This window comes from Zonotrichia leucophrys, chromosome Z (genome assembly GCF_028769735.1).
Source record: "Zonotrichia leucophrys gambelii isolate GWCS_2022_RI chromosome Z, RI_Zleu_2.0, whole genome shotgun sequence".
Lineage (NCBI taxonomy): Eukaryota > Metazoa > Chordata > Aves > Passeriformes > Passerellidae > Zonotrichia > Zonotrichia leucophrys.
Genome location: NC_088200.1, coordinates 62,224,283 through 62,240,280, shown reverse-complemented (window position 1 = coordinate 62,240,280; position 15,998 = coordinate 62,224,283). Strand labels below are relative to the sequence as shown.

At 40.1% G+C, this 15,998-nt stretch overlaps 1 protein-coding gene across 16 annotated transcripts in view; it reads right to left on the bottom strand.

Moving 5' to 3' along the window:
• ELAVL2 (ELAV like RNA binding protein 2) overlaps positions 1–15,998 on the bottom strand; it is a 114,072-nt gene that overhangs the window by 42,609 nt on the left and 55,465 nt on the right. For 5 of the 16 annotated variants that reach the window (XM_064736833.1, XM_064736830.1, XM_064736832.1 and 2 more), the window contains exons 2-3: positions 6,590–6,680; positions 2,725–2,965 (exon numbers count right to left, since the gene is read on the bottom strand). In XM_064736833.1, coding sequence (XP_064592903.1) covers positions 2,725–2,965; positions 6,590–6,661 — 313 coding nt within the window. In that variant the 5' untranslated portion in view covers positions 6,662–6,680. Of the gene's footprint in view, positions 1–2,724; positions 2,966–6,589; positions 12,460–15,998 lie in introns of those variants that run through there. The other 11 variants (XM_064736840.1, XM_064736841.1, XM_064736845.1 and 8 more) reach the window with 6 other exon arrangements.

Below are 15,998 nucleotides of genomic sequence, written 5' to 3'. Positions count from 1 at the left end.
GTGCATGCTTGGAGATGACTACCAGGAACCTTCACACATCAGCTTTCTCCCTTATTCACAAGAAAATCCCTAGCTAAAAATCAATAAAATAATCTGGACTTGGACTTCAAACTGCTCTCATGAAATTAGTAAATGAACTCCAGGATGCCTCCTTCCCTCAAACAGGTTTTCCAGAGGAAAAAAACAAAGAAGGCCTTCAAGTTCAACTCCTCTCAATCCTAAAGTGTGCAGACAGCTTAAAGGAAATTGGGCACTTTCACCTCTAGTGGGAGGTGTGCCTGACCACAGCAGGGAGGCTGGAATGAGGTGCTTATGAAGGTACCACCCAACTGAAAACATTCTGCTATTCTATGATAATGCAAGTGCACTTTAGTGTTGTAGACGTGATCACAGAGTGAGAATTAAACAACAGTACTCACAATAGGGTGGGAGATAACTTGGTTTAAATTCACTGGATGCTAATGAATATTTGGGTCAATGACAGTGGCTGGCCATGATCTCTCTGTATTTTAACACTTGGCACTGGTAACCCAGTGATCCTGGCAGGAGTAACTCTGACTCCCAGGACAGGACTGTGGTTTCTAACTGGGCACAGCTGCAGAGATCACACCTCACACACGGCCTCACTGGATGCCCTTTGGGGCACACAAGCTGATCTCCGTCCCACTGGTCTGAGGGCTACGGTCACTTCCTCGCTATTCCTGGTCTTGCCCACCAGTGACAGTGGCCATGAAATGAAATGCATTCTTTGACACTGAGCTTGCAGGATTGTACCACTCCAAGCCAAGGATAGCACTGGATTGGCTCACATTTCCCTACCAAACTCCACTATGCAAACTAGCAGGCAGAGAATGGTGGAGATACAAGCCATTACAGACCTCAGTGATACCATAACTGTAAAAGTGTACTTCAACTTCTATGCTACCCTAATCTTATTTAAAGATACTCACCAAGTAACTAGCATTCCTGACACTTCATTTAAGAAGGGCAAAACAAATTATTACATTTTAACAGAGGAATTAAAGCAATAAAAATCTGAAATTCATGCCATATGAATTTCACAGAACCTGATAACAATCCCTGTTCTGAATTTAGAAGAAAAATTTGCTTTTCAAAACTCTCTGAAGAAAACTTGAAAATGAGTAAGAACAGGAGTGAAAGTCGATAGCTTTCTCCTAAGCATCAAGCATCTGCAAACACATGGTTATCTTGCTCCAGGCTACTTAAATCAGAAGTATTGCTCCCAATGCAGTTGCAAGGTCAGACACTGTACTTCTCAATCTCACTTATAATCCTAAAATCTTTGGAACAAGACTTGATGCAGCACTTTTGCTGGCAGTTGAAACTGTATCTCAAAGCTGAGGATCCGCTCTCTGATGAAGTAGAAAAACTTATCGCCAATAATTTCAACTCTGGAGTTCTCTGCTACTGAGAATGTAATTTAAATTCAGGATCCTTCTCAGGCATCACTTCATGCTATATAGAAAACATCACACCTTGAAACAAGAGGTCTACAATTATGTCCATTCCCAGGTATGAAGTCTCTTGGAACTACGTAGCAGCAACTGTGTGCTTCTGGCATACAGAACATCAGACCCATCATGAAAGGAAGTGGACAATTTGAACATTGATCACAAGATCTTGAGGGTTATTTCTGTGGGCCAGAAGTAGCAGCCTTTGAGGTTATTCCTAAGCAGCTTCGCTAAAGAGGCTAAACATGCTAAACATGTGGGGTACACAAGACAGACAAACTGTCTGAATAGCCATCCCACTAACTAACTGATCCCACTAACTGACGAACTATCTGTTACATCTTTCCACTCCAGAACAAGAAGTCGGGAAACACCTAAGGAAGGGACCTTTTGTTTCAAAGCACTGAAGTCATTACCTACAAAGAAAACAGGCTTGTTTTCTCCATCAACCAGATTTCACCTGGTAACAGCAAGCTGTGTCATCAGCCCCATCTAGTTTCTTTGGCATCCCAAGAATATTCAGTAATCTTCACACTGAGGAGCAAAGATTGCTTGAAGGTTTGGTCAGGCCAGATTGACTAAAAGCAGTGATTTCAGTATCCCAGACTATCATGCTGAAGGAGGGCGCTTCAAAGATTCACCCACTCCACTACCTGATGTCTTAAGAACAAGTCATCTGCTGTGGGAAGATCTGCTGGTTATTCAGAGCCATGAGGGAAATAAACCACACTCAGCCAACGAAGTCAGCCAGAGACTGCTCAATAAGAAAGCCAAAGAGCATAAATTGACTCAAGTGTGCATCCTAAAGAAACTGTACAAGTGCTGCAATTCAAAAGCAGCTTAACCTGTGAAGTAAGATAATCTGCCTTTTTTCCAAGGTACAAGCTTCATTACCTGCATCCCTGAAAAGAAGCAGCTTTGCATCAACAAGCACTAAAGTCTAACTTCAATGAGGTTGAATTAAAATTCAAGGGAACTTAGTATAAATATCTGCCTTTCCCCATGTGAATCTTCTTTCCTAGCACTCTGAAGCCCAAGTTTAAATATCCTGTAAGCATTTATAGCACTCAAAGTAACCTAAATTAAATGCAAATTGTTATGGTTAATTTTGGGGTATATAATTAAAAAAAAATTAATTTAAGTTCCTTCTGATCAGCATTGGTTCCTTCTGCCTTTATTCCATTACTTAAGAGAATTGCAGAATGCCATCTGAGAGTTTGAGAAGATACAGAAAACTCCAAAACCAACATACCTGTTATTTTGTCTCTGACAAGCTTGCAGGATTCTATCTCCCCAATGCTGCCAAAAAGACTCTTCAGTTCCTCTTGTGTCATGTTTTGTGGAAGGTAGTTGACTATTAAATTGGTCTTGCTGTCTTCTGTGTTCCCAGAATCAACTGGTGATGAGCAATTGTTTATGGTGGCTGAACTATGGGCTGTGTTATTACAAGTTGGTCCATTAGACAGTTGTGTTTCCATGGCAGCAATTACCTGCTGAAAAGAACAAAGAAGAAGAGCCATCAAAATTTAAATTTCAGTATCTAGTAGAAGAGTCCAAACAAGAACCTAAAAGACCTGTCACTATGCAGAAATGGTATTGCCAAGGCCATATACTGCCTCTACATGCAAGAAAAAAACCAAACACCAGTATAGAAGGGCATTAAACTGTTAGTCAAGACAACACTTTAAAACCTCGTAACAAATAAACTATCTTCTACAAGTTCACTAAATGAAATCAGCATTCAAAGCTTAGTTTCCATTCTCTGCCATTCCTCCAATTTAGGGGAATCACAGCCTTTCTGTTATAGAAGTTACCAAACAAAATGGGCCTGTTGCAAGAGTAATCACTACTGTTAACTTACTGCTGGTTACTGAAATAACATGAAAGCCGTTTTTAATGAAGTAGCATTTGAACGACTTCAATAAGAGGTGGGCATTCACTATATCCAAAGATTACTTCTCATATGAAATAGCAGAGATCAAGATTAGTATTTTAAAGAACTATTTAGGATACATGAATGTGCAGGGATGGAAAATATACTCTTCTTTGACAACATCCATGTCAAACTTCTCACCACAGGTTGGAACCAGGCCTCTAGATGCTTTTATTTCAAATTGACAATTTCTTGTTATTATTTCTTTCTTCACCTGAACTCTGAGAACAGTTAAATCTGAATCTTGTTCTTAATGTACTTTTTGACCACTCCAGAACTACTCTGTGCCTGGGAGACCACAGAACTGATCCTCCTAGAACCTGTGCTAAGGCAGATGGAGAACAGGAAGCGATCTCAGACAGCCAACATGGCTTCACCAAGGGCAAGTCCTGTCTGACCAACTAAGTGGCCCTTCTGTGATGAAGGGACTCCATCAGTGGACAAGGGAAGGGTTACAGATGTTATCAATCTAGACTTACTCAAAGCCCTTGACACAATCTCATACAACATCTTTATCTCTAAAATGGACAGAGTATCTATGGATGGATTAACAGATGGATAAGAAAGGGATTGGAGAGCTGCATCCAGAGGTGGTGGTCAATAGCTGAGTCTCGACAGACATCAGTGACAAGCGGTGTCCCTCAGCACTCCACACTGGGACCACCAGTGCTATTCAATGTCTTCACTAATAACACAGACAAACCTCTGCAAGTTTGCTGATGACCCCAAGGTAAGTGGTGTTGCTGACACTCCTGAAGTTCAGGGTATCATCCAGGGGGACCTGGACAGGCTTGAAAAGTGGGACTATGGAAATCTTATGAGGTTTAGAGAGACCATGTTCAAGGTACTGCATCTGGGTCAGGACACTCACAGTATCAGCCCAGGCTGGGGGATGAATGGATGGAGAGCAGCCCTGTGAGCAGGACTGGGGGGTGCTGGTGGGTGAGAGGCTGGGCATGACCCAGCCAGGGGCACTCCCAGCCCAGAGAGCCAAACGTGCCCTGGGCTGCATCCAGAGCAGCGTGGGCAGCAGGACAGGGAGGGGATTCTGCCCCTCTGCTCTGCTCTGGGGAGAGCCCACCTGGAACCTGCATCCAGCTCTGGGCTCCCAGCTCAGGAAGGACATGGATCTGCTGGAGTGAACTCAGGAGGGCCCGGATTAGAGGGAGAGAGCACATCTCCTTTGACAAAATTCTGGGAGAATCAGGCTTGCTCAGCGTAGAAAGAGATTACTTTGGGGTAGCCTAACTGTGGCCTTTTAGTACCTGCAGCAATTTTACAAGAAAGAGGGAAAGAGAAATTTTTGAGCAGCATGTAGTGACAGGACAAAAGGGAATGTCTTCAAATTGAAAGCTAGTAGGTTGCAATTACATATTAGGAAGAACTTCTTTACTGTGAGGGTGGTAAGGCACTTGCCCAGACAGGCTGCAGATGCCCCATCCCTCAAAACGTTCAAGGTACTTTCAACTACAAGGTACTTTCAAAACTCCAAGGTACTTTCAACTCAAACCAGTCTGATTCTACTGTGTCTCACCCCAAAGTCACTGACTGTATGACTGCAAGATGCAACAGACGTAATTAGGAGGAGTCTGCTTGTACACAAGCTGCCACATCTACAAAAGGCACTCTGCCCCCTCAGTCAGGGACTGAATGGCAACAGCTGGTAAATACAACGGATCTTTAATAGCATCTTAATATCTAAGATTTGGGCAGCCTACTCTCTTTGAGACAAACAGTTTAGGACTACATGCAAGAGAAAATTATGTACGTGAATTCTCTAGTAATACATATTTCAACACAACAAGTTCACTAAAGAAATCCATCAATCACTGAAATTTAGCCTCATAATTAAACTGCTAAGAGGAGCTCTCACAAAAAAAGCCTCTTGTAAAATCACAGAACAGCATCAGGACCTCTGATGGGTCTGTCCTAACAATCCTGTTTAAAGCACCATACACAATCAGTGCATATCCAAACAGCTGATAAGGTTAGCTGAGTTCAGGGACTGCTGAATAACTGAATTTCCTAACAATATGAGACGGGATAAGTTGAGTTTCTTACTAGAAGTCCAACTTTGACATTCCTGGGAACACAGTTCTATGTTCTGTGCTTTGCATACAGAAGCATTTTCCAAGAGGTTACCTCAGCACAACGCAAAAAAAGGTATACATCTATTAAGAACACTAATTAGAAAAGCATGATCTTGTTTTCCTGAAGAGCTACAACTAAACAACATTTTCTTCCCTTGAGACAAACTCCAAGGAGTAACCTGCTTCTGCTACTGATGAGACAAGTCCACTGAAGAGATGATAAAGTAGATTATCCCAATCAGCATAAATTACTTTTCAAAACACTAGCATACCTGTTAAAGGTAGTAGTCACAAATGCTGTGCTTTGAGGCTCTGTAGGATTGCCTTTTTCCTTTTTTTGTGTTTTATTCTCAAATCTGAAGTGTTCACTGATCAAAATTAGCAGGATTTAGCAAGGACAACAAACAATTCTCTCTTAATTGCACATTTATTTGCACGTTCAGGTGGCCAAGTATGGGTTCCTAAGCCAACATTCAAGTGAACAGCTGCAGTAGCCTGTGTGTGCTGAAAATTACAGCATCTCTCAGCTACAAAACCATCTGCTCTGAATGAAGTGGTACTAGTATTTTTTACAAATAATGCATACCCCACTAATAGGCTACAGAGAACTGTTCATAAAAGACAAAACACTAAATATTTTTCACTCAGAAAAATAGTTTGAGATAAATTTACAGTTTAAAAGAATCTTAGAATAGACTGGCAAATATAATTTTAAAATAGTAATAAAAAGACAACTATACAGTTTTTCAAAGTTACTGCAAATTAGTAGTCAGACCATACCAAAACCATTTTAGTACAATACTCTTCTTATCCACCATGTATTTTCAATTAGTACTGAAATCTAATTGACAATAGAAGAAAGGCAAGCCACTGCAGTGTAATTTCTACAGGAGATCAGCGTTTTACAGTAAAAGTTGTCTTGTTACGCCAATGTGCTCTAGGCTCCCATAGAAGAGGAACACACCCTACAGCCTATAATGAAACATATATGTGAGTTAGCATTCCAAATGGAAGGTTAAAAGACTTTGGTATGGCCTCAGCACTATTAACATGTAAAAAAGTAGCCTACAGAATTTAAGAAAAGTCCCACAGACCCCAGTCCAAGGCTCTGCTGCCCACGAACCACTTCTAAGCAGAGAAGCCACATCACACAGTCTGACTGCCATGTTAGTTTGGAGTTGCCGTCTGCAATATGGACACAAAAAGTACTGTATGTTAGATTAGCAAGATAATGCAACAAATCAGTTTGTACAAATTTACAGTATTTGCATTTATATTCCCAGCACGTCCATGCAGTGTGGCTTAATTGGATTTGAGGCAATTCCAATCTAATCTTAACAAATTCAGTTGTAAAATTATTTTTCTTACATGAAATAAGATGCTTATTTTTAAGAAGACTTAAAAGATAATGCAGTCTAGTAACCCCTGCATCTAGCATGGCAACTTCCTTCTGTACCGCACCATGCCTAAAAGAAACTATATAACAAAACATTTTTTTAAATCTTCAAGACTGAAGAGGAAAGTAAAGAAATACAGTGAGTTTATTTTCCATCAGCACGTAAGATGATCATGCACTACAGCTCCCTTTACACATCTTTCCCAGCCCACAGGAAAAAAAAAATACACAAAGATGACAAAAGTACTATGTCAGAATTAATTCCATTTTCAAAATCCTGGGTTTTAAAAATTAGGTAAATGAAAATCTTGTACAGATGGCATTCACTAAGCTTCCTTGCAACAGCTGTTTAAAAGTACCACTGCACAGACAAGTGGCAGTAGAGTCAAGGATTTATCAAGTGCAATAACTGGAAAAAACATGCAAGTGTTTTTCATGAGAGTATTTTGTAACCAAAATATTGTTCTTTGTTTTAACTAAAACATCACTGAAAATCCAGTTAGAATTACACTGAACAATGCTAGAAGGATACCACAAAAGCTAATAGGCCATTTGCAGATTATTACAGGTAGTCCAGATGTGAAATACAACCACAACAGAACAAACAGAAAGGCTCCTGACCACTGCCAGAGCTTGAGACTGCTGTTCGTAAAGAGATCCTACCCACAGATAGATGAGCTAAGTCTAAACTTGATAAAAAATAGCTTAGGTTCCAAAAGGTGTTGTGGCGTCCACAACTAGCCTCTGTGAGCAACCTGCACTCCCAGAGCCCGGAGCCCGCTTGCTTGAACTGCTGACAAACGAGGCGAGAAAAACTTTTCCGTTTTAAAACGGTGCACGTCACTCTTCAAGACAGTTTGCGACCAAAATCCGTATGCTTACAAGCATGTCTGGCCTTTATTTCCAACTTAGGTTAATTATGACCTTCAATCACCTCTTTATGCAAAATGCTGAGGCTTTGGTACCAAGTGTAAATTTGCACGCCATTCTTTGTGATCTGAACCCAAAACTAACACTAAAAACTTCTGAAGCTCTCAACTGTTCATAGGCAAATATGTTTGATGAACTGCTTTCTACATTAATAAAATCTGGAGGCCTCAACTGACTTCTTTTAAGTCCAGAGAAGCCTTATTAAGAAGACTGCTTTAAAATAGTCTCCAACATTCTTGTCCTACAGAGACTATAGCACAAGATGATGTATTTGGACCTCTATGGCTCTCAGCAAAGCAGTGTCACCCCACAGATTGTTTCCTGTGAACCACAGGCTACAGCCTATGGTTAGAAAACTTCAATAGAACAGCTTACTTTCTTGCAAGGACTTCAGTGTGCTAACTGGATACTTAACTGTCCTCTTAAAGACTGCAGCATTTCTCAAAAAAAAGACAAGAGCACCTGTCAGTTGAAGTACTTCCAGCTTGCATAACACATTTATCCTAATTGAAGCATTCTATACAGTACTTGCAATCAGTGTGCAAGTCAGTTCTCTGACTAAAATAACCATTATGTCTCAAAAATGCTTTTGCTCTACCAGTTCTTCTACCATTTTATTGCTTCCAAGGCTGCAGAGACTGCTCTCTTACACCTAGTTTGGAAAACTGGCATTTTTACCATTGTATTTACACTTCTATCTGACCTAAAAGTAGTATTAAATATGGCTAATTACATTCTAGAAAAAAAGAGAAACTTTTCTGAAATGCGTTTTCAGTTGTAACACCATACCAAACCAGCAGCTTAACACAGAATTTGAGCTGTGAGCTTTCTTCCACCCTCCCCCCCCAAAATTTTTAAAATATTGAACTACTGAAGAATCCCCAAAAGCTAATTCAGTTTTTGACTATTAGCCTCAGAGACAGTATTACACTTCAGGTTATTAAAATAGCTTAAAGTTACTGCATTCAAAACCGATAAAACCATTTCGTTCAGGAAACAGGGTTCTATACCTACTATGGAAAAGTTTGTCTTACAATACATTCAGATTAAGAGGAGAACAATAACAGTAAACCTTTGACTGAGTAAATCTGCTCTCTTTATAATGTTGAAAGGAAGCAGAACTAAAGACACAGTTGTTCAGTTCAACAAACTGAGTGGTTCTCTCTCACAGGCAGCGCATGGCACCTATCTTTCTATAAACTTACTTTTTCCTCATCAAGCACAGATAAGATTTTAAACCCAACACTCTCAAACACTGTTACTGTCACTGCATTAACTGAATGCCAGTTTCTAATTAGCTGGTGTTCAAGCAAGTCATGAGTAAAGTTTGCCTAACAGAGAGAGGCAAGTAGGCTTTTTTTGTTTTCAAGAGAAAAGACATCACAAGTTCAAAAGCCATATGGTTTATGCAATTAGTTCTGGTTGCCATAGAACAGTTCCAATTATAACAGCAGATTTTTATATGAGAGCTTTAGAAAATATAGTGGTACTAGCAAGATGAAGACTTGCTAAGCAATAGCCATAGTGGCCTACTAACTTCCCTTTCAACGCAGGTGTTTTGGGGTGCAATATTCTCAACTATTCATGCTCAGCTGAAAATGCAGGCTGAGTCTGGATCCTGGCAGTGCTGTGACAGAACCAAGCAGGTGACACAACAGGTAAGCTTTCAACCACTATTACCACCTCACAAGCATCATACAGATGCTAGAGAGAAATGTTTAGTGCATTAGACTCCTGACTAAAGTCCTTCTATCACCTGTTTCAATTCATACTTACACATCCTGGACATTGCTGGGTGGGAAATCATTTCATATAGGTTTTATATACATAATTTAATTATATTTATAGACAACGCATTTAAAAAATCACTGCACAGATGCCTGCTGCAATTACATTATATACTTCTAAACAGTATTATCATATAAAGGTGATTACATCTGAATTTAAGACAGGAGAAACTAAACACATCTGCTAACTTCAATTGTTATCACTGTTCAGAGGCAACCTAAACTGGACCATGAGATGTCTCCAGCCTCAAAGGTCACAGGTGACACAATGCCCTTGGTAAAGTCCTAAGAGATGTAAACATGCTCCTGAAGATTCTCCTAGAGGCTTACATACCACAAAACCTGCAGTGCATGCCTTAGTATTTATTTTGTGTTTGCCCTTCTATCCTGTTTTCCAGTGCAAGGAAAGCAATAAATACAATACATCACCATTTGGAGAAGCAAATGCTAGAAATTTTGTTTTCCTAACATCAAACTGCAGAACAAGAACCACCTCTGGCTGCATACATCGTTCTTTATCTCTTCCAGACACAAAGGTCTAAACCAGAACTTTGTTCTCTGCTTGTAACAAAGCTGTTCTCTTTCCAGAGGATTTATGCAATCCACTTTGACTCACAACAGTAATTAAGGCATTTTAACAAGGGTAAACTGTTTCTTGTCTGTGGGGACTGTTGCCAAACACGTTAAATTAAAATAAAAAAAAAATTTGAGTGCTCACTGAAAGGTAAGACCTGGCACAATACAGATGCTGAATTTTGCTTTAAAAACTCAGCAAAACAAAATTTCAATGCCTAAAGAAAATTTAAGTGCAGAGTTACTGATAATTGGAATAGATGCAATTCTTCATGCTTCTTCTTTAGTGATTTTTATCTTTATTGGAGTGTTAATTTGAAGGACTCCTTTTTTTTCAAATGGTCAAGTACCTTAGAAGCATATACAAAAGCACAGTGCTAATTTCTGCACACTCAAAACATCTGTAAATAAGAGATAACAGAGACTGTTCAATTTAGCATATGCAAAAACTATTACATAGCCTGCCTGAACGTCCCAAAGTCCTTTATGGGTAAATGCACACAAAGGCCAGAGGCACGTCTTTAGTTAAGAACTTGCCTGTCAGAACAAAACACTACTCACTCTTAGCTTCCCTATAAGAAAGATAGCTGTCAAGGAGAGCTTAATGATTGCTCTGAGATCCACATATTAACAGGACATCTTGTGCTTGGTGAGTCTGCACAAACAGGCTAAACAACTCTTATTTCTTTGTCTCTGTTTTCACTTTTTGTTTAAGAGTATAAACCACTTGTCCATTAGCAGCCCTCCCCACCTGCACGTACATTCATTTGCTCCTCCCTCCATTACACTATTTAAGAATCTGCAGCACAAACTAGATCAGGTTACTGCTTGATGAGAATGCAGGAGAAGAAACCAGAAGAGCACCTCTTGATTAATGCTAAGTTGTATGGAAGAACTTTGATAAAACAGATAAAAGACAGAAATTTTCACAGCAAACTTAGAATTTTTCTGATAATGAGGTGGTCTCAAATCTACAAGTAACTTAAAAAGTTACTAATGTAAACACAGGCAATTAAGACAAGAAAGCATGAGCCCTTTGCAACAATAAAAAGCAATTACTAGCCTCTCAAAAGTGGCAGTTTAGAAGGGGAACCTTTCCACAGCCTCTTCAATGAATCACAAAAACACCACTTAACATTCTACATCTTGGCCTCAGTGTCATGATGAGTTGAAACAAGTGAAGAAAATTAAGAAAGTTATAAAAAAATTCATTTGAATTTTAGGGAAAAGGATTGTAATTCATCCCTGTGATTGCTGCTGCAGAAATTAATCTGCAGAAACTTGCAGATTAACCCTTCTTTCAGCAGGAAAGAAGAGGCACTCAAAGCCAACTTGCCTACTCCAAGTAAGCAGTGAGAAGACAACTGAAAACCTGCAGACAGTTGAACAAGAAACAGCTAGTTGTAGAGGCATGAAAGAGCTTAACAGTGTTGGTGACCACTAAAAAGGCCAGATGCAAGAAAGTGCAAATTATCTATGGAATGTAAATATTCGTAGGAACACTAAAAATGTATACACAGATTAAAAGAAAACATCTTCACTCAGTAGGAAATGCTTTTGGAAACTCTTAACATTTCGGCAAAATACTTAATGAGTATTAGGATACTCTAAACAATCCCCTACTAAAGCTACTATGCATTAGGAATGAAGTCAACAAACACTTGGCAAGGGGTTGAAAAAAAAATATGTACAACAAGGCAATCTACAGAAAATAAACGATCTCTTCTGACTGAAATTACAGATTATCCTATCAGCTGGGGTAAAGGGAGGGAAACATGCAAGGTAACTTAAGTTATCCTAGAACACATTTAGAAAGATCAACTCTAACAGTCTTTAAAGAAAACAAGCATCGCTATTCCATTAAGGAATCAGTTCAACTGAGACCCCTATAAACTATAAACATTTTTATGTTCCTAATTATTGTGTCAATTTAGACACACTACCACTTCTACCACCGTAACTAATTCCCTGAGCAAGACAGCATCAACATGCATTACTAATTAGCTCATATACAAGGAAAAACCCGTAAAACTTAGCACAAAATTTTAATTTTTCCTTGTATTGACCTCTTTCATATAAAGAACGTTCAAAGCCAGCTAAGGGAAAATTATTACTTTGGTTATATTTGAAATTTTAACTAAATATCAAGTTGGGACTGTTTGAACACAGCCAATATTGATGTTCAGAAAGAGTTTCACCAAAACAATGAACGCAAATTATGAACACAAAATCACGAACAGCTATTCAGATTTCAAATAAATAAGCTGTGAACAATTCCAATACTTAAATAATACTTTAAATAAGACTGATTTTCAACAGGAATGATTTTTTAACTGCAGTCTACCAGCCACAAAATCTTGCCAACTATGTTTATTGCTGTTATTTGCTGTCCCAGTCTTCTGTGTTAGCTTTCCCAGTCTTCTAGCAAAATGCTCTCCAAGGCAATACGGCTCTGTCAAAACACATATGTATTCTTCAAGAGGTAACTGCATCTTATTGTAGACATTTCCCATCAGCCTTAGACATATGCAGTCCTTTCAAGTCTACTAACACAAGAAAACAGAAGATTCAGTGGGGTGAAAGGAGACAACTTGATGACTCTTCAAATAGAGTAACTTGATAGGTTGAAGGGTTTCAAAGTCAACATCCACTTGAACTGGCTAGGATGCCTACTTCAATTTTTCAGCATTCACTTCAGTATTCCAGCTGGGCTGTGTAAAACTTTCCCCCCTTTCATACTGCAGTTATATTCTTCTTCCCCACTATGAATTTCAGAAGCTGATGTTTGCCAACAGAGAGGAACAGGAAGCAGGCCAAGTTAGTCTCACTGAAGAGGTATACAAATCAAAAAAATACAAGTAAGAAAAAGATGCTTTTCTAATCAAGAAAGCATAAGTCACCTTCAAGGCCACACCCTCCTCCATTTACTCTTTGGTGCATCTTCCTGAAGGACAACATTGTTTGCTTGCTCATGCACTCAAGCTTTCTTCACCGCAGCAGAGAGCCCAACGATGGATGACAGGATTCATCTTCCAGGATAAGGGTAACAAGGTTAGAGAAAGTTATTTTGTGCTGGCTTTTCATGGCAGTACCACTTGCTCAAAGCTCAGTGGTAAACTGGAGAGATAGTTAGGGCCAAAATGCACCCCCATCACAGACATGCCATCAGAGGCTACACCCCAGCAGATCCACAGGGCATGAACCTGTTATCTCCATCACAGCCCTACCCTTCAAACTGCAGGATCTCCCTTCAGGAGACCTTTTGTCCCTCACAGGGAACTTTTAGTCCAAATGCAGATTTAGACAAGAGAAAAGTTGCATGACTAAATATCCCTACCCCTTAAACCCTCATGTATACTGCTAGTTAGCTCAAAAAATGACATCCTCAACACCATACAAAGAAGGGGAAAATGCAAGCAGCTCAAAGTCAGAAACCAGTAATTGCCATGTCCCTCCCTTCCCCTATACCCAAGTTTACAAGTACTATCAAAGTGGTATCAGGCTGGACAACAACACAATGCCTGCACCCTCAGACGTCTCCATTAAGCCCAGATCATCAGTGGTCTGACAGACTGACATGTCACAGCAGCCCTCTTTCAGCTCCAAAAGTCATGACAAGCAAAGCTTACGTGCTAAAGTATGCAAACTAAACTGAAACATGCACCATTATGTACACATAGAATCAAGTCATTTTTACACAGGAACTATTTATTAATTCTTCCATTGAGGAAACCTTCTGGGGAAGAGATCTTCATAAGGACAACAGCTCAACTAGCAACACAGGGTAAGATGTACTGGGATTTACCATTATCTGCCTTCCAGGAGACAAGACAGCAAACAAGCTACCTGAACAGCCGTGGACATGATGCCCAAAATTGCTTAAATGGCCTAGGATCACATCTTAGAGGTTAAGTATTATTCAAATAATTAATACTTTCTTTCATTCCTTGGTGAAGGGCCTCAAAGTAGCATGGAGGGCAAAGAACAGGAGCTTGTGACAACAACTGACTTGACCTGCAATTTTTATTTTTTTTTTTTCCCCCTTTCACAGCTGGGCCTGAGGGGTTGGAAAAACAGAAGGAAAGAAGGAACACTGTTCAAACTGAAACACTTCCAATCAGCATACTCTGCCCTCTTCAGTCAATATAAGAAGAGATCACAGAATCACAGGGTTGGAAGAGACCTGCAAGATCATCAAGTCCAACCTGCTCCCTAACACCTCAATTAAACCATGCTACTGAGTGCCACATCCAGTCTTTTTTAAAACACATCCAGGGCTGGTGACTCTACCACCTCCCTGGGCATGCCATTCCAGTCGTTTATCACCCTTTGCATGAAAAACCTTTTCCTAATATCCAACCTATATTTTCCTTGGCAGAGCTTGAGACTTCGTCCTCTAGTTCTGTCAGTGCTGCCTGGTGAAAGAGACCAACCCCCACCTGGCTACAGCCACCTTTCAGAAGTTGTAGAGAGTGATAAGGTCACCCCTGAGTCTCCTTTTCTCCAGGCTAAACAACCCCAGCTCCCTCAGCCATTCCTCACAGGGCTTGTGTTCCAAGCCTCTCACCAGCCTTGTTGCTCTCCTCTGGACACGCTCAAGTGACTCAACGTCCTTCCCAAACTGAGGGCCCAGATCTGGACACAGCACTCAGGGTGTGGCCTCACCAATGCTGAGTACAGGGGAAGGATGACCTCCCTGTTCCTGATGGCCACACTGTTCCTGATACAGGCCAGGAGCCCTTGGCCTTCTTGGCCCCCAGGGCACAGCTGGCTCATGTCCAGCCGGCTGTCGAGCAGAACCCCCAGGTCCCTTTCTTCCTGGGCACTGTCCAGCAACACCGTCCTCAGTCTGTAGTGCTACAGGGGGTTATTGTGGCCAAAATGCAGGACTGGGCCCTTGGACTTTAATTAAACTTCATCTTGTTAGACTCTGCCTATCCACCCAACCATTCCAGGTCCCTGCAGAGCCCTCCTACCTTCTAACAGATTGACACACACTCCCAGCTTGGTGTCATCTGCAAATTTACTACTGAAAAACTCAATCCCCTCATCCATGAGTTTTGTAACCTACAGTTAACAAGGCTTCTATTTTATCACTTCTTTAAAAAAAGATTACAAATCAGCAAAAGACATCAACAAGCCATTCTTGTTAACAATCCATAGTGAACTAATATGAAGCCACATGGCCAATGCCAGTTTACTCTCAAAATCCACTATGGATAAAGACTGACTATTCAGTCTCCAAGAAGTGTTTTTAGTGGTCTCAAGTCAATAATCACCTAATTTAGTCACAAAACCATGCGTAACTGGAGCTATTATTTGTCCCATCCTGCCATACCTACAATAGGTTCCATGAAAGTAGTACAAAGACTTCCTATACCAGATCAACAGAACTTTTATTTCTTAATCCTGATATACCATGAATAATGTAATACAGATATAACATGACAGACCCATATGCTATGTTGTCTTGTGTGCAGAAATCTTTATTTCTATAATCGAACTAAAAATGCAGAGCAATGAATACTTAAAAGATTTGCTAGTTTAAAATACTCTTGCTTTCAGTCAGCACAGAAACCGTGCCCAGGTCTTAGGGTTTTTGACCTCTGAGGATGGGAATTCTTGCACAAACATGAATTCAAGAACAGAGAAGCCAAAATGTTAGAACCTCTTGCTAAAACTGTCAATATTTTAATACATCATCATTAATACTGGTCATCAGATTTTCCTATTATTCTGTCCATAAATATGGAGTTTCTGGGACCACGTGGCTTCCACATGCTCTAGTTCTTCCAACCTTTTTGTCATGGCTAGTTG